This window comes from Coturnix japonica, chromosome Z, assembly GCF_054131305.1.
Source record: "Coturnix japonica strain WE chromosome Z, WE-NBRP24, whole genome shotgun sequence".
NCBI lineage: Eukaryota > Metazoa > Chordata > Aves > Galliformes > Phasianidae > Coturnix > Coturnix japonica.
The window spans coordinates 6,722,285-6,742,506 of record NC_140702.1 but is presented as its reverse complement, the minus strand read 5'-3'; the positions used below and the strand labels follow the sequence as shown (position 1 = coordinate 6,742,506).

Genomic DNA, 20,222 nt, shown 5'->3' with positions numbered 1-20,222 from the left:
TGTGACTTACTCTTTTAGTTAGCTGGGTGTCCATCATGAAATTATGCACATGTTTTTCAGCTTTGGTAAGTTCTAACTTCCTTGCCACCACAGCTACCACCAGTGCAGTGCACCCAGCACCCTGAAAACAATAAAACAAACCCCCAAAATGTTACTACTGCATTTTGCAGAGTTTTTAGTGGAAGTTTCTCCTTTGTTGCAGAAATATAGCAAGAATCAGGTATTTCAAGCCTGTTAAATACACTGAAGATGCTACAGCTATTTCTATTGAAAGTAATAGAAAAAGTCAGCAGTTACAGGCTGGTAAACTGTCAAAGCATTGAAACAATTAGTGAGCAGCGTCTTTAAAAATCCTGCTTTTTCTTTTTCCTGCAGTGATCAAAAATTTGAATACATCCCGTTTCTAGTGCATCAGAAAGGGAGGCTGGTGAATAAAACACCTTTTAAAACCCACAATGTTAGTAAAGAAATACAAAATATACCCTGCTCTTAACAACTGTCTCAAAGTTACAGCAATTGCAAAAGATGAAATAGGATTAAATGAGCATCCAGGGCACCAGAACAAAAAAAAACAAAACAAATCAAACGAACAAGAAGTTTCTTAGAATTTGATTTATGGGCCAAAAATAAACTTACAATAAATGCAGTATTTATTAATTTTGCTGTCTGAAGGCTTCACTGACTTTTTCCTACAATACTTCTGCGTTGCTTATCACCATTTAAAACAGCACATGTATACAACACATTCACTAGAAACAGAGAAAATACCAAGTTCCTAACTGGTGCTGCCTGTACATATGCATAGACATGCATATGTGCACATCCATGCTCCTAACAGACCTAAACTAGTGTCAGTTCCTTTGAAAAGGCAGTATCCTTGTTACCATTATATATATAAATATATATACATTATTTTTTAATGGGGGTTGCGGGGGTGGGGAAGGGTGGTTAAAGGGGTTAATGGGAAGAATAAGTTGACTTAAATGTGTAATGTAATAAAACCTTAACAACATATCTCAAACCAAAGCTGACCTCTAGATGAACCTCACCACCAAGCACTATATTACATTACTATCTGATCATTACTGAAATACGTAGCTTAGATAAAATGTCTCATGAGAAAGAGATGTAGATCAAATAAAATGTTGCGAGAATTTATTAACCTTTCCTTGTTTAGAAGTACGGTATCTAATGCCTTAAGAAGACATAGTACACAAACTTCCTTGGCTCCTCCTTGAGAACTGGCCAGGCTTGAGGTGGAATCCAAAAAGGAGAATGAAACCAGATGTTTCTGCCCTTGAAGTGATGGAAACCTGTTTATTCAACAGTGTAAAAGCTGGTCTCTCTTGCAGTAAAGCAGGAGACCTTACCTATGGACGGACACATCATATAGGACATCCCAGTCACTAGGAAAGACTGTCCAAACTCTTGCTTTAACCCCAGTGACTGTGGATCTGGATGATGGTAAAGTATTAAGGGCAATTGGTGATATTTCTTTCTTAATCACTGCAGTTAATCTCACATTGTAATGATTAGGTGCATTACCTTGACATGTTTTATTGTTGCTGTCTCATTTCACCTTGCTTTGTTTTGTTCTTGCTGTCTAATTTCACTTATTCTTTTATTGCTTTAAATGTAAGTAAATATAAGCTCACTTTTTAAACTCGGTATTGGTGTCCTTTGTGCTTGGAAAGGACACTGGAAAAACAATTCGTCACATAATGAGAAACAGCGTGTATTATACACATCTCAAGGTATCATTTACTTGCACATCAATACTAAAATCAGCTGGGTCTGTGGGGTTTTTATTTGTTGTTTGTCTTAAATCTTTACATTCCCCCTTTTTTTTTCTTCATTTTTTTAAGTGTAAAAATCACATTAAATAAATAAGGCTGCATTGAAATTGCATGTTCAGTCCAACCTCCAAGCAGTAACATCAGTTATTCTCCAGTGTAAAGCAGTCCTTCGTTGCACATTCAAACTTACTCAATTTTCAACCACAAAACTTCCTTATACTTTCTGTATTTCTCTCAGTCATTTATTCTGTCAGTTTCTCCCTGCTCCAGTATCAGCCTTGCTGCCTTCAGAAGATGCACAGTAGACCTCAGGAACTAGCTTCCTAAGTACAGATTCCACTACTAAACACATAGAGAACAGAACATAAATTAACTCCCTGGGACCCTTATTCACAGTGTCTCCAATTAAGCTTCCATTCCAATGATAGATATCCCAAGAAAATCACCTGCTCTCTCAGACAGACCTGATACTCTGCAATCACTTCTTACCTTGCAAAGCTTCTGCCCCCAACAGTACTCAACATTCTCTTCAATTTATCCCTTGTGATTTTGCTGCATTTCTCTGCCTGGCTTCTTTTCTGTCCTCCACCCAAGCTTTCAAGCTTTGCTGTGCCCTCTCCTTCTGCTCACCAGCCCTGTGTTGAGCAAACCTCTCATATATTTGAAGTCTCTTTCTCTCTTCATGAGACAAGGGCAAAACAGGGACACTCTTTTTGCATCCCCACATCCCATTCTGAGACAGAAAGTATGAAGTCAGCTAACAATGCAGACTGAAGGCTTCAGAAATGCACCCAGCTCTTCAGGGTCTGGGCAGGAGCTGCTCTACTGTGTGCCCTACACCCCCCACAGAGAGTCAGCTCTTTTCCAGTCTCCTTCTTATGAAGGACAGCAGGAGGGAACTGCTAAAATGCAAGACACTTCCCTGTGGGCAAAACAATAAAAGCAACTCCATACAATAGGAAGAAGGGGGAGGGAGAGGGGGAACAGAAATATTTTGTCCCACTCAGGATAACAGGCCAAATTTTGCTCCAGTGATGTAATTTGATTCCTGCCTGCCTACAGTAAGAATGCTAAAATGGGTTGCAGCGGTTAAAACAGCGTGGTCTGGCAAATTAATATAAAACTGCTGTTTATGACAAGGAAAGAGAAACGCTAGATTCCCCATATGTACTGCTCCCGAAATAAAAAGTCTGGAAGAATGGTAACAGACAATATGAACATACTTTGAGTTGCAATTAAGCTTTTAAGACCCATTCTATTACCTCTCTAGAGTGGTACAGCAGTTACATGGGCCAAAAGCTGCTGAAAAGTGTAGCTGTATATCGCATGAGTAAGAGCCCCTACAGCAGTAAAACAGTGTCACTGGCATGCAATGAAAGCTCCCTCAATGGCACATTAGGGCCGCTGTCTTCCTTAGCACCTGAACAGTTTCTTGCAACTGTGCAGTATTCTAGATGCAATTACCCCACTTGGTTTTTGAGAATGTGGCATGCTCATAGGACATGAGAACGACCACTTTTAGCATCTCTGCAAAACAAGAGAAATCTATTCTGAATGCTTAGTTTTTGCAGATTTCCTCGAAGGAAACCACATCATGCTGATTTTTTAAGTGCAAGAGAGGCTCTTTTGAGAATAAAATTCTAAAATAAGCCCTATACTTGATTGCTAAATCACTCTTCTTATCCTGTTTCAAAGTAGATAATAGACTAAATCACTGCTTCAAACTCCTGCATATCTTTCAGAGGAATTATATATCAACAAAAGTAAAAATGAAGAAAAGCTGAAAAGTGTATATTTCCAAGTGCGAAGGCAATAACTAATTCTGTCTGGATCTTGTATTCTTCACTCAGTCCCCCATCCTGTTCCTTGGTTGTGTGGGGTTTTTTGGTTTGGATTTTTTTGGTTAGCAGATCAACTTCAAGAGCACGTAGGACTTCAGTATAACAAAATTTGGGGAAAAGAAGAATGCAAAGTTTTCAAAAGCAAATGTTATATTTTTTTTTAGATGTTCAAAAAGCATCAGTTTATGCTGGTTGTTAAATACTGTTCATAACCATGTATGTCAGAACAACAAGTCCTGACTTATGACTATACCACAGAGAAGGGGAAAAGGGATGAAACAATTCATCCACTGACAATTCTGACTTTCAAAGTCAATGGGATGCTGGGAGCATGCAGCACCCAAGAAACAGTGACTACCCAAGTCACTGAATTACTAGCGCAAAGACACATCATCAGTAGGGTAAAACTAACCTGTCTCATGACGGTCTAATCCCAGCTCACGTTCCTTATCAAAGTGATTTGGTGATTAAAGATCACTAAATCTTTATCCATACGTCTACTGACAATTTGTTATACTACATACCTGGGACTGCCCCAGTCTAAGTGCAACACCTTGCATCTGCCCTTGTTGAATCTGTTTATGTTCACAAAAATGTGCTAGCTGAACAAACTTACCTACCAAGCCAGCAGAAGCATAAAAGATCTGAGCTGAAAACTGGCTTCTCTAAACTGACAAGGACTCTGCTAATGAACTCAGTAAAGCCTGCATTATTATTGTAAAGATCTAACACTGATGGACACAGACTTCCTGACTGCTTGATTGATACAAAACATTCTCTGCTGGCATTCACGAAGCACAGAGTCTGAAAACAAACAGACAGCACATCCTCAAGCCTTTCAAATGGGCTAAACAGCAAACCTTGGCCTGGATTTGACTGCACAGTGTCATCATATATCTCCTTTTGATCATCAGATTTTTCTTTTTAATTTAAAACTTGCATTAATGATCCATAAAATCTTAAAGCATAAGATTTACAGCCACTTACACTGGGCAGAACTCTCCTTGACTGACAATCCTTTTAGCTGCAGTCTTGTATGAAGACATTCGATTTATCTGCAAACAACTTCAGGACACTCTTTGTATCTTAAATTCTAAGCATGCTGCTCCTATCCAGGACAAAGAATGACAACTCAAGTTCAGATACTCATACAAGTAAGCAATAGTCCAGGAAAGCTCTCTTTAGCTATTTTTAGTGCATGTAATTAAAATAAATTTGCATGAATATAAGTGTGTGGCTATACACATGTGGACTCATATATGGACTTACACACTTGTTAAATACTGGTAGGCTAATTATTTTCGCAGTTTCACAAGTGTAGATGAAGATTGAAGAAGTGGAGAAATAGGGTAAGTTCAGACAAAAAAATACAGTATGTTAACAGGCCTTGGCTTTTTTGCCATCAAGCTTATACTATTACAAAAAGAAAAGGAAAAAAGAAAAAAAGAAAAAAAGAAAAAAGAAAAAAGAAAAGAGAAAAAAGATAAAAGAAAGAAGAAAAAAGAAAAAAGAAAAAAGAAAGAAAAGAGAAAAGAGAAAAGAGAAAAAAGAAAAAAGAAAAAAGAAAAAAAAAAAGAAAAAAGAAAAAAAAGTGAAATTTATTGAATTTTAAGCTATATTTTAAATTTACCAACTGAAAAACAAAAATAAACAAAAAAACCCTAAATATTCTCTTCAGAACAAAGTAACTGTTACTTGACACTGCCTTTCACTTTGCCACTGGACCTCAAACTGCAACGTTCCCTAACTGCTCAGGCAGTTAAAACTCTTCTCAGTATTTAGATCTGAATGATTCTAAGCACTGCTTCATCTGCTTTAATAAAGCAAATTCCCTTCTCAATGGCATCATACATAGAATGTCTGACCTCATTTTCGGTACTTTATGCCTCTTGGCTCTTCCAACTTATCAGTATGGAAGCAATGTATTGTGGTTCTGATAATCCCATTTTCAGACAAAATTCTTTGCATTGTCCCTTGGCTAAAAAAACTTCGCTACAAAAAGCCCAAATCCAATATGTAGTTTTCTTTCAAGTTATATCCTCCCCACCATGCATCCCAGTCTTCTTTAGGCTATTACTACAAACCCAAACAAAACAATACTGAGGAATCCTAGTACTCTAAGATCACTATTAAGATACCACCTCCTCATTCCCCATTCATTTTACATGACTAAGATGCTGAGCTGTTCAGGAACTTGGAGTATCTTATTTTTAGTATTTTTATACAGTATCAGTAGGATAACATGTTTAAACTACTGAAGGGTTGCAGTGATATAAATGACAGTACATGAATATGGTGGGTATTAACCAACATCATTATACACATTGTACACATCATAATGCCAGACCTGACTGTCTTTTTTCTCCTCGAGATCCTGCTGAGATTTTGCAATGTTCTTACATACAGCAGATGCCTTTTGCAGCTATCATTCTCTTTGCTGAAGCAGCCCACCCTCAGCTTATCAGGATTGCCTGTCCTGAGCTGGCAAACCTCATGTTCCAGTAGGAAACTGTACACTATGGCAAACCACAGCAGGCATAGCCATGGCAGCTAGAGGTAAAACTTATTGTTGCCCAGAGTGACTAACATGACAGAAGTCAGATCTGATGATAGTGAGGTTACGAAGTTTTGACTGAGATCATGCCTTTCCTACCAGCCAACTGACACAACACACAGTGACTCTAAAACTGGAGAGTGCAAATTAAAATCTATAAAATCTAGTGCTTGCAATGAGTGCCCACAGGGGCCCCGAGCCAGTGAAAAACTGAGGTTCCTGAAAATCTTCAGCTGAAGGGTTATGTTTGGTGGTTACTATTGTTATCACTTTCAAAGTCTGGCTGATAAACTGCACTTGAAACAACAGCCGTTCTGAAGGCTATGATTCAGAGAAACCCTATACTTCAAGTAAATGCATCTGGCATTTCCAGTTGGTTCTTTCTTCGGTAAGGTTCCAAAATACAAGGCAACAGTGAACTGAGAAATTTCTACAACAGCCTGGAGATCATATATATATATATATATATATATATACACACATACACATATATATATATATGCCTGAAGGGTGCTACTGGTGAGAAAGGAAGCAATATGGTGTATCAGTGTTTCAGCTAAAGGTCTCCTGGCAGCTTTGGTTTACTGGACTGGAAGTGAAGTGCAGTCTTTAGTGCTGTAGATGTCATTAAATCGTCCTGCTATACTTGCCTGTAGCTGAAAGAAGACAGCTGCCACATTTCTTGCTCATTTCCCTTGGGATCCACTGTGGGAGAGAGAAGGTCCGCTTTGCAGACATATGGCTCTGGTGGGAAATTTAGCTCTGCACCAGAAAAGGCACAACATTCTTCCTGCTGCTCTGCATAAAATGAAAAGCCTGTAAGAATTTAAACAGATACTCTGTTTATTTGGCTCTCTGGAAGGTGGAATTAGTGGACCACCAGGGGAAGGGAGAAAAAAAAATCTTGCTTGAAGTAAAAAAAAAGAAAATTCTCCAAAACAAGCAATGCAAAAGTTGAGGGAGGAATCCATCCACAAGACAGACAAGAGGCTATGGAAGAGGTGTTGCATGGATGTATTCTGCATCTGTCAGTGCTCACTGGGAGAGATGTGTAACCTTGCAACACTGAACCAAAGGAGGATGAGTAATAGGACAACAACTATACTGTCTCAGTCAAAAATATGACTGAAAATAGTTTTGCATTATTTATACTTTCATATATTCAGTATTTGCACGGCTACTGTTGTCTTCAGGGGAGTATGCACTGCAGCTAGAGTTTTGTTGGAACATATAAATTTTTCATCCAGAAACAGCAGATGAGCAGATTCTTTTACTTCCCATTAGCCCATAAAATTTTCAGCAATGCTGCAATAAATAAAGAAATAATGAGAATTTCATGTCATACAGAAATAATGAAATTGATTCACTGTTCCTATACGGTAAGGGGAAGTGGCAATGGGGGATGAAGTGAACTCTTCTTTAGTAATGCAAGTTGAGTACTGGGAAAGGCTTCCAGAAAAAAGAAAGATAATTTCACTTCTAAGAGGGAACCTATAAATGGCAGTGGTGCTAACCCAGACAAGTCCAGCAACTGAATGCACTGTGGTGGCTGGATTCCTGGGAAACCTACCTCCCTTTTGGCCATCATGATGCTACATACTTAACATGAAAAAAAAAGCACCTTGTTACTGAGCAAGGACACAAAATTCCATTGCGCTCAACAAGCAGGCTCATCAGCCTACAAAGCTGATGGGAAACATTAGTTCAGTAATGTGTTAAATCTGAAGTTACTGCAGGTGAAACAAAGCCAACTTATATACTTTTTGAAAACAAAGTACAGGTTAGCCTACAACAATCAGCTCCAGTCATATTTATGTAAATAAAGATATCACGGGACAACTAGAATGCTTCTTGTTTTAGTTAGTAACTGTCTGCCTATGAACTTCACAAATCCTAATGAGATATGAGTGGGGATCAGTTCTCCTGTCCTCTCACGCTTCACAAATGTCCTTGCTCTGCAGTGAAAGAGGCAGAATTGGAAACCTGTGCTGGGTTGACTGTGGCTGCTCACCAGGCACCTGCCCAGTTGTGCTCTTGCACCGCCTCACAGCAAGACAGAGTGGTGTAGGGGAACACAGGCTAGGGGCTGCAGTCAGCACAGAACATTTCATCTCTGTTTCTGCTTCCTCCTTCTAGGCAAACCTTTAAGTGCAAACACAAACTATTATTCCTGTACTGCTACCATAAAAAAATGGACTTTCTTCTACCAGTTCAGCCATATATCAACCATCAGTTCAACCCACCAAGCAGCATACAAGTGTGCAATTTAAAGCACATTTCTGCATTTCATAAAAAATTACGTAATTCTGCAGCTCATCACAGAACCAATGTAAAGATTTTTTTTTTTATTATTATTATTATTTTGGTAAAACATCCCACAATGTATTAGGCATTTTTATGCAAAACTCTATGCACAATTTTAGTAAATTTTCCATAGAAAGTTCTATAAAACAGTTGTGCTATCTACCAGCTTCTTATTTACTTAGATACTACAATCTAGAAACACACTGACTACACTGTAACTACGCAAATAGGAACTCTTCACCCAGATAAATGGGGTTCAAATTCAGCAGTTAAAAGATGCTACTTAAAAGTGTTCCAGATTAAACATCTAATCTTAGCCACTTTTTTAAATTTAAGAAAATCTTCATAATTAAATTGTTTCTTTCATGGGATAATGATCTCTTTGGAGTTCCTTTCAATAACAGAACCATTTAAGCTGCAGTTTTGGCAACAACACGACAAGACTCTGAAAGAACAGTTATTTCATCTAAAGCAATCTTCTATCCCAGCCACAGCCAACAACTTTGCATACCCTGAAACAGGACAATTGCCAATTATAATCTTCCAGCAGGATAAATTTGGCCTACCAGTTCAGCATGTCTGGTTTTTCCACTAAGCTGGCCCTTCAAGAAGATTCTGGATCCTCATCTCTGCATCATATAGCACATGCACAAGCTCACTACATACTGCTCAACATTAAAGGAAAATAATCCTCAGACCTTACAAGCAGTTGCTTGTATCTTGCAGTCACAAGAATGGACTGCTATTATTTAATCCATCATACAGTTTTTACATGTAATATTATTAAAAAAACAAATCAAAACACATACTTGCTAGCAATTGTGCCACAATTGCCATGCGATGGCAATAATACAGCAGGAAGAGTCAATTCTACTTTTTCTAAACATAAAAACTATGAATTGATAAAAGTAGATGCCCTGTTGTCACATGAGAGCAGGTGCTACTCAGTATCCTTTGAGGTCATTAATTGATTCAAAGTCTTCTTCATCTTGGTCACTAAATACAAAACTTCTTATCCATTTTCAAACTTTCTCCCTCTACCAATATCTCCTTTAAGCCACTCTAAGGTTTACTGCATCTGTAAAGTCATCAAGTGAGTGAAAACGCTGCAAACATAAACCAGCACAAAGTGCTCCCATTGCTGTTGAGCTCAGCCTACTCATCTGCATTCGTATTTCTACTCATTCTCCTTTATATATATATTAATATATGTATTTAATTTAATTTTATTTTTTTAACAGGGACCCTATCCAAAAGAACACTGCATTGGTTGTCCATCAGTCTAACAATGCACTTGCTACTGAATGTAAAGGAGTTATATTCCGCCTCTTCAAATGGCATGTTTGGCTTGATTTTATTCCTGACAGTCACTGTTATTCTGGTATATCTTTTAAGCAGACTATCAATCATCCCCACTGAAATAGGAATTGGCAAGTCTGTTCTTTTAAAATCCCGCTTTTTCCACAACAAACACAAATTGCTTGCTTCAAGAAGTGCTTTTGAAGAGTGGCTGTATTTAAATAGCTACCTTCAAACATATAAGCTTTTGTATTTAGCAAGTTAGGCTGCAAAATAGTTCATTATTACATTCAATGTGTCATTCTTCATATCTTTCAGATCCTTCCCAGGAAATAAAAAATATTAAAAAAGGAAAAGGAGTAATTCCAAGATCTGAAATTGTCATTGCTCTGTAATTTTCTTCTGAAAGATCATCACTTGCCAAAGCCATTTTGCTGACAGTCTTCTAGAATGCAATTAGGGATGTAAAGCTTTCAGAGACGTTTTAAGATACCAGTGACTCTGCCCCTTAGAATGTTTTGTCAAGAACATCTCTCTTGAAGTTAAATATATCAAACTCATTACCATGCAACCCTGATTAAAGACTTAATAGTTCCAAAGTATTGGCAGAATATTTAATCACCAAAAAAAACCCCAACACCCAAACCCCAAAACAACCAGAAAAGAAAAAACAAACAAAAAACCATACAACCCAAAACCAATAAAAGGTGTCAGAACATTTTACAGCCTTAGTTTTCAAAGGAACATATCTGACTTCTGCTGTGAAAAAAATAAATGTTTTTCATCTAAATGGCACTTCATTTTTTTCACCCAAACAATGAAAACAACAGACACATTACTTCGCATCTGAACGTAAACAGTACTGAGAAAACTAGAATGACAAATATGCCCTATTGGTTCACTTTCTATCTGATTAAAGGTGTACAGAATAATATGTGCAATAATCTGGAGTCTGTTCTTGTGTTTTTGTTTTTACCTTGTTTTCACCATAATAAAAAAATACGCTGACCTACAGCCAGTAAAATAACAGATTGGATGCTGCTGTCATTTACACTGCTACAATCCCAATAGCAGTCTGAAACCCCTGGATTAGCATCAGTTCTCCCTGCACTTCTGCATAGCACTGAAGTTCGTAAGATTTCTATTACTGTAATTTTTTTCATACTGAAAAAGTGCTGAAAAATCTGAGTGCATATTCATTGCAAGCTAACCCAGAATTTAGCTGCTTCTGATCAGAAAGTCTAGCCAGACATGATAATGAGGAGGAGTAATGATCTGATACCTGCATTTTGAAGCATTTGCTTCTAATTTCTCTATAGTGCTTAGAAAGAAGGAAATTATGAGACAATTCTGTATCCATCCCCGTGGCAACATTTTCTGCTTGTCCTTTTTCTTTCCTAATGAACTTCGGACCACTTTTCATTCTTTTAGGCATTAAAATCTGGCTCAAAATGAGGAAGAAAGGAAGACAACCCACGAGGTGGCAGATCTGAGTTTAGATAACCACCTTTTAAAAACCACCTGAGTCATTCCTCTCTGTTCAGGCTGTATCTTCCAAATAAATTGTAAACTCTGTATTTAAAGAGACGTGCATTTTCCTCTACCAGAAAAATGTGGTGATAGTATTTTGTAGTAAAGGTCAGAGACCCAAAGCCTATTAGATGTTTTCTTTGCTTGCTTTTAAGAAAAGGAAGATCTGTAAGACATCACAAAAATGCATTAATCCATTTTACCCTTTGCAGATAAAATGCACTTTTACCAAAAAAAAAAAAAAAAAAGAAAAGAAAAAAGAAAAAGAGATTTTCAAAAAGTTTGTTTAGCTGAGAAAATTTTCTTTTTGCTACCATTTGTTTTCAGCCATAATCCCAATATATCTGTTTTAAGAGAAGGTAGATCCTCAAGCTCAGTTGTTTCTGATCAGTGGCAGGAGTTCACAAAACACATACATATCTGTCACACATAATATACACAGGGATCATCTCAGTCACATTTATACAGGAGTCAATACAAATAAGAATGGCATGATCAGGAGCTTTTCTTATTTACAGTAGATATGCATAGATTTACCAGACACTGTAATATGTACTCGTATATTGTCCGACTCCCCAAGTTTGACTAATTCTGTGTAATACAGAAAAACTGAAATCCATATGCAGAACAGTTAATAAATATACTGAAAACATGCATGGCCTAGCAACAGATGCATTGTTTCAATGATAACAAAAACTCATACACTGACAATTGTACTACATAAGCCCACTTAAAGCAATGAATACTGCATACAGTATGTCATAAAAATTATAAGAACTACTGCAAAAAACTAGGCACAAGTAAGATGCTTTATCAGAATACAAACCATCATGTTTCTATATTTGCAACTAATTTCAAAAGTAGAAAGCAGAATTGTAGCAGTAGTCCAATTACACACATCAAAGACAAGTGAGAAGATGCAATCTACTACTACTTAATTAAAGGATTAAGATGAAAGTTATGTCATGGTGGAATTTGTTTCTCTGTATTTCATTACACATATATTAAATTTTTCCTCAAGAGGAAGTAAACCCTTTATTACCATGGGATGAAGGGCCATGAGAAGGATGCAAGTGAGTCTACATACTCTAAGAAGCTATCAAATAAAAATTTCTCTATGACTACCACGTTTTGGGATTAATTGCAGTAAACAATCTCATATCCAACTAATACATTCAAAAACACTCACCATGATTCCAGTGAGTAAACAGACTCCTTTCCCACAGTACGTATTAGGTACCATGTCACCATATCCAATGGATAGAAAAGTTATCGAAATCAACCACATGGCTCCAAGGAAGTTACTAGTAACATCTTGCTGATCATGGTACCTGGAAAGAAGAAAACAGAGACTTCATTACAAAAATTTCAGTTAATTTTTAGTACTATAATAAGGAAATCTCAGCAGCTGGTCATATAACCACTCCTGTATCCTACAGTTGTTTATTTTTTTTACACAGCCACAAAGAATTCATAAAATGCTTGTTAAAAAACCGTAAGTTGTAAGGAAACTGAAGACACAGTAACAGCACAAGCAGTAGCGATCCTTCAGACATTTTGTACGTTAGTATTTATTTATATTAGATTCTGTTACTATCCTTAAAATAGCATAAATCTATTGGTTTTAATTATTATTTTTTCCACCGGGGCACAAGACCTGCTAATCCTCTGCAGGATCAGTCTACTCTTATTGTTGCAGTGAGAGACATACAAGGAAGTCAGAAAAGGATGTGTGGGCAAGCTGAACTCAAAGCAAATCTTCACCTTACATTTACAAAAATCTCCCGCTATTAAATACAATTTCCTATGTGCCATTTCTTGTCTTAGTTTTAGAATTCAAATTTAATACAATTATTTGTCTCCTTCAAAGAAGACAAGTTCTGATGAATAAGTTCATTTTCACATGACACATCTTATCAACTGAGAAGCCATAATGGCACATTTTAGGAATAAAACTGATTTAGGAATAAAACAGGTTGACACTCAACCTGTGGGGGAAAAAGGTTTAACAGCATAACATAGATGGACTGAGCTGCTCTGCTGTATAGGTAACATATCTGCAATAGTGTCTGCAGCCTCAAAATTGCAATGCCTGCAGCTGCTGTGAAACATTAGGTTAGTTATTGATGCCACTGGATCATCACAAGTATCATTTCAGCCAGTTTCCAAATCAGGAGGTCGAGTGCCATCAGAGGATGTGCTCATAAACCTTAAAGCAACCTGCTTCTGACCACCAAAATAACTGCTTCAGTCTTCTTCTTCCTGGAACTCACCCTCAGAAATGGAGCAGGAATGCAGAATAAGCAGAAAGAAGCATTCAGAAAAACTCTTTACATTTACGGCACGTATCTGCAAAATGACTTTGTTATTTTCTTAGAAGTCTCACCTATGCACTGATGATTACAACAATCTACAAACACTTTACCTTCCAGAAAATACATCAATTGATCCCAATTGATCTGTTTCACTGTTTGCCTGTGTCCTCATCTCTGTCAGTGCTGTTCTTCTCACACACTTCAAACTTTTGAATGTGTTTTGCATCTAGAGAAGTGTATATAGCTCCTAATGATAAGAGTGACTTAAATAAATACAGAACCACAATGGTAGTAATGACAGCAGAGCTGTAAACTTGATTTAACTCAACTCCATTAAGCTCTGCACAACAAAAAGGGATCTGACATTGCGTTTTTCCAGTCTGCACTAAATGCCACATCTTTCAAACTTCGATTTGCAAACTTAGTATATAACAGCTGTAAAATATACGCACAGAGAGAGAGAGAGGGACACATTTATTCCATTCAGGAGGCAAGAAAAGAGCCTGCATCATGCAAGTCCCTATGGAGTACCACATAAGTGATATGACCCAGAGGCTTTGGATGAGCTTCACAGAAGTGAGCTGAAGCCACAACACATACTCCACAGCTAGCAAGTCAGTTACATAATAATAAATGCTCACATTTCCCTAATACTTATCTTCAGGTCTTGAACCTGGTCATTTCTGTAGTTCAGATAGAAATCAGTTAACCTACAAAGAGAACATGCATGTTTCCTACATCTTATCTGAATTTTTACATCTTTTTAACTTTCAGCACTATGTGGTGTTAACTATAGAAAAGTTGATAGGACATATAAACTGCCAGAATCTCTCATCTGATTAGGATTTTAAGGTTATAGCTCAGAAATGACACACACTATTTAAAAATCATCATCAGTCCTTGTGATTTTGTTGTGACTGAGAGGCAAAGAATACTGCCTATCACCTGCTTGGTGCTCAACTGTTCAAGCATAGCAAAGCACACCACCTACAAGCCTCTCGCAGCTGTACAATGAGGAACTTTTCATATCAAACATCCTCAGGTAATTTGAGGCAATGTAAAGAAGAGTTACTGTCCCATAGCCCTGGTCTATGCCAGATTTACAGGGAGATGGACTGGTTTTGTCATGGTTTTTTTTGTTTTCTTTTCTCTCTAATCTGTCTGATGATTTTTACGTCTCTGTGGTGAACAGTTCCGGCACATGCATAAACCCTTCTGATTTTGGTAAGATGACAAGAATATCCTTTTAAGTGCTATGTTGTGTCATTATGCAGCATGATTACTTGGGATTCAAGACCAAGCTGGCAGGAGTCTCCATTCAGTGGAGTGGGAGCAACATCAGAATCTGCAGATTTGGATTTTGGCTATACTGTGTCTGCAATGGAATTATTACTTCCGAATCCAAAAAAAAGGAAAAGTATTTTCTTAAAAGAGAAGGAATTGCAATGATATATTTGTACAGCCACGGGAGCCACTGGAAAGAAACACTGGAGGCATTTCAGCTTTGTTTTGAGGAGGCAGACAGAAAATTTACCCTTCTGACTTGCTTTCAAACTACAACAATATGAAGACTGAACTTCTCTGTTCATGCAGGGAAACAAGCATGTTCATCTGTCAGTGCACCTCTATCTCTCAAGGCTTGAGAAAAGCCAGCCATATCACTGTATATTCACTGCTGTGACTACCTCCAACAGAACTGGTGCAATGGACTATGCTGAGGATAAAAGCTACCCACAGCGAACAGCTGGAACAACGTTGTCTCACTCGCTGTTAGTTGTCATCAACCTCTACAGACATTTATTCATTCTGGATGGATCATGGAAGATAGGTGGGTACAATAGACTAGAATTCAAAAAACACTCTTCCTAAACTACCCATTCACTCTGAGTGCTATGAAAAAAAAACACCTGGAAACTCAAAAGCTCAGGAATAAAATAAAAAATTAAGAAAAATCTTCTTTCAGAAAATAAGTTCCAAGCAACAAACTCTAAAACTTATGCTTTTAGGAATTAAAGTTCAGTTTGATAAAAGCTATTATGTTTAACATAGCTCTTTTTTTCCTTTTTTTTAATCACTATAAAAAATGTTTAAATTCCACTATTCCTAGTCAATAAAAACTTGGACTAGAAACACAGTGAGTCACTTAAAATTGAAGATAGAAGTTAGCACTTAATTATGTTAAAACTGCAGCTATATACACTTAGGTTTCCTGGATGACATCCAGCCTCACAGAGCAGCAGAATAAAGGGACGTTAGTAAAGCTGTGCACTCCCTGGAGGCATGAAAATCCTTGGCTGAAGTTGCACAAGCAGAAGTGTAATTTATCGCCTCTGCTTTCGTTCTCCAACAACGAATGTGCTGGCAGGCAGGTGGCACTACAGCTGGAACTTGCTACTCTGCAGAAAAGCCGCCTCCTGTGAAATGCCATCAGTCAGTTCTCACTAACTAGCATGTATCATTCCTGAGACTACTCTAATTTAAACCAAAAATAGCTGAATGGTTAGACTTGTGCAAAAATAGAGTAACTTGATGCCCTTCCAAGCCAAACTGCGTGGGAGTTTTACCATTCATCTCAGGAAGATATAAATATATTCCTCAGCTGCTAGGGTTGTCAAAGCAATATTCCAGATTCCTTATTGAACAACAGCCCTTTTCTGCTGCTCTCACTATCAGCATAATGATTTTCAGTACTTACAGATGCTGATTGATTTAACTATCTGTTAGCACTCAATTACAGTACTGGGCCATTCTGTTACTAAGCGCCTGTTTAGTCTCAGGCAGTAGACACTTGTAACTTCCCCCCCCCCCCCCCTTTTTTTTTTCCTATTAATACAGAATTTCCTTCTGTTTAAATAAAGAAGAAAATAAAATGAACCTATCTTTGCATTTGGATGAAACAGGAACATCGACTCATCCAACCCTGTCACTATCAGAAATGCGGCCTACCTTTATGGGGGGATATTGCACCTTTCCTTTTTTGTCTGTCACATCTGTTGAAGTCTCCAAATGTTTTATAAACAGCAGCAAAAATGTTTTGTCAAACAAACAAACAAACCACAGAAAACCAACAAACTTAATCCATGGAAGTGGAAAACACTATGGCAAGTGCCTGCATTTCACAATTGCAGATTCACACAGGTAGCACTACTGAGCCCAACCAAAACAAGTGCTGTGATCAAGCAGTCCGGAGGCCTTCTACAGAGGTTAAAATGATGATTATCTTACTATTAAGAATGTCAGTGGACAAATACATGTGAAATTAACAAATCCAACAGGGAAGTGTTACGTAAGCACTGTGATATGAGCATTATGTGCACTATACTAACAAGCTGGAGAGAACCAATAATCTAAAAGACATCAACTGACAGAGGAGAGAGAAAGAAAAATCAACACAACAACAGAAGGGTGAAAAGGCACGTTTTAAGAAGGTTTATCATTATTCTTGAATATAAATCACAGTTCAAACATAAGTGGGAGACATACAGGGATTTAAACTCCTAAATGCCTTCATATATCAATGCTTGGGCATGGGGTAGAGAAGTAGAAACTATTTGCCATTTTCTTTTCAGAAGGCACACAAGTTATTTGACTGACACTCCTGAAGGTCTTGCCTTGCTTTCTTGGGACTGTGAAGAGCTGATGCTCTTCCAAATCGGTATACCTGTCTGCAGCACTAGGAGGTGCAAAGAGTTTCTGTTTTTCCAAGAAGAGCCATTTGGTTTCAAATCTAATTGAATACATGAATGTTACTAAAGTTACTTGAAATGTTACCTACATTTTCTTCTTTACCTTTAGATAAATGTAAAAATTTCAAGCTTGTTTGTTTCTTGTAGTGGTGCAACCAAAGAGAAACCTTATCTTCATTGAAGTCAGGTGCAAAATCCCCATTGCCTTCACTGGGAATGGGGAATAGAAATTCAATTTCTTTTTGTCAAAGTTTCAGCTGAGCATCTTCTAAAATGTTTCCAGTCAGTGCTTCCATGATCAATCATCTCAGAACTTTTACTATGCCTTTCTTTTCATCTCACATTCTGAGCCAGGAAATCTCCACTGTTATGCGTATGCTTATCAAGAAACATTCCAAGAAAACTGCTAAGCTAATTAAACTTCCAGTTTATAGGAAATGTAAAATTTGATGCTTTTCCCCTTCAACATTTACAAGTGTAAGAACAAAATAAAATGCTTATTTGGGGACTTAACTACAACACATCATTACTTCCAGTGCACTTGAGATTCAGTAGAATGATGAACAAGTTAAGGATCTTGGAAAGCTATCTTCTAAGTCTTAAACCAGTCCAAAACAAAACACATTGAGAAACTGCCTGGAGTCATCCAGTTGCACCCGTTAAGAAGCAGCACTGTTACTCCCTATTAATTCTGTTACCCCCACACTTCCCACAGCAATGTGTTAACAGCTTTCACTTCCCTTTCACTTCTTGGTACATTACATCTTTGGTCATGTTACTGCTGAATCTCTGAAGAAAAATATTAATAAGTGATAAAAATGATTATCAGAAGGATTTTTAGTGTAACTTCCTGAAATACTTTACTGGAACTTTAGCATACTTCACCCTAGAAAGCAAGCTCTCATTGCCTCCTCAGACTACGTCATTGCCCACAGAAGAAAAGCTACCATCACCATCCAAACAGAGTTTGTTTTATTTTGTTTTTTTCCTGCTCTTTTGTCTGTGCCTCTCCACTTACTACTTTAATGCAGCAGAAAACTCCATTTGTTTTTGGATAAGGAGAAGGATAATGGTTACTATGAATGACAAATATTCCTTATAGTTTCAATACAGGCTCAATTTGCCATATAGGCATGAACTAAAAGAATATAAACTTGAACATTTTGACAAGCACATGTGATACCATATTAATCTTAGACTTGCTGATTCTATTAAGATGTGCCTGTGTCAATTTTTATCAGTTTTAAATGAAAAGAATCTACAGAAATTATACATATCTAGCTGAATTCGGTAACATGAATAACAAAAATAACCAAGGTTACAGTAGCAAGACAAAAATGCATACAAGACATTAATCCTCAAATTTCCAAATGCAAGGCAAATGGTAAATGTCAGGCATTAGGATGAAGTTATACCTATAAACACATATGATGGATCTGTTAATCTCTTTATGATTCACACTTCACTTACAGCAGAAGTGATGTTAAAAATGAACAATACACATGACTATCTGCATGGGCAGAAGGAGTGAGCTACAGTTATACCTCATGGCAGGGCAGCAGCATCACAAGCATCATCTTCACTGTCCAGTGCTGGAGACAGACTGAAAAGTATGGGTCCATTGCAGCACAGAACAGGAAGGCAGAACAAGCAAGCAGGAGCTTACCACCACAGACAAGGCTGGGGCTCAGCCTTGTTTCTGACTAACCTATGCTATTAGCAGTGCAAGGTCCAGATCCATGGCACCACACTTGCTCACGGAGGTGGTGAGCAGAAGCCAGGAGGCCCTCAGCCTGCATAGGGACTCTGGCACAACCCACATAGAAAAGGTTTGAGGGACACAGAGAGGTTGACTGAAGAGGAGAGTGAGGTTCTGTTGTGCCTGGCACAAAAGAGAAAGACGAACACCGTAGTCTGACCCTAATGAGTGTGCCCCTGAAAAAAGCATGGTAGGCTCAGGTCTCACCAAGTGGAATGTTCAAATAAGCAAGAACCAGTTTTGCAGGTTCAAAGGGTTCTTTGATCCTGAATCATCAACATCTGAAGTTTGTATCAGGATTAGTTATGTTTTTCATGCAGTTCATTTACTTCAGAATTCTTTTCCTTCACAAGTCTCATTTGGAGATCTTATGTGATCCGTCTCAAGAGGAATAAACAGTAGAAACACAACCTCACAAACTCAGTAAAAAAAAGAAAACGCCTCTAAATACTGTATGCAGCTGTTCAAATTACCAAAATAACTCTCCCAGCCTTCCTCAGTCATGCTCCACTGGTGATGTGGAAGTAAAACATAAGTGTTAAAGCTGCTTTTTCTTCACAAGAATGTCAATCAAAGGCAGAGGAAAAAGCATCAGGTTCACTGTGTCCGAACAGGACAATTTAAATAAAGTATGCACAAACAAAACAGAAACAAAAGGAAGTCCAGTAGGAACAGACAGAAGAGCTGGGACTAACGGTAGCAGCTATTATTCAGTTACGACTGGTTATTCCCATTAGAGAAAATTTACATAGGCTATTCCTACTGTAAAATTTTGCCTAGTGTTTATTATTTGGGTTGTATGTTTTATTTTATTTGAACAGTGTTATTCTGAATAGATCTAACTTGCTTATGCTATGGAGCAGGCTCAGGGATTCAGTTTTTGCTTCAGACTGTGCAGAGAAACTCAGTGTGCTTCTTAGCACTGAAGCACTAAGAGATGAACTCTAATAATTATTGTTAGCTGGATTTAGAATTGTTCTGGACTGAGAATAGTTACAGGTACTGATACTTATGGTAATGTCTGGAACAACCTTAATGCATTATCTTTGGTGTATGTGTTGTGCATACTGTAATTTCATGACCATATCCTATTTTTCAGCCTTCACACTTTGGAGTTTGACTTGCCAAAGTCCCAGAT

At 37.6% G+C, this 20,222-nt stretch overlaps 1 protein-coding gene across 8 annotated transcripts in view; it reads right to left on the bottom strand.

Annotated features, from left to right (window-relative positions):
• Nucleotides 1-20,222, bottom strand: part of LOC107306691 (small conductance calcium-activated potassium channel protein 2) — a 60,720-nt gene that overhangs the window by 8,318 nt on the left and 32,180 nt on the right. For 3 of the 8 annotated variants that reach the window (XM_085529422.1, XM_085529424.1, XM_085529423.1), the window contains exon 4: nucleotides 12,514-12,655. In XM_085529422.1, the coding sequence (XP_085385548.1) occupies nucleotides 12,514-12,655 (142 nt within the window). Of the gene's footprint in view, nucleotides 1-10; nucleotides 122-6,841; nucleotides 7,008-12,513; nucleotides 12,656-20,222 lie in introns of all 8 variants that reach the window. The other 5 variants (XM_085529420.1, XM_085529430.1, XR_014939544.1 and 2 more) reach the window with 4 other exon arrangements.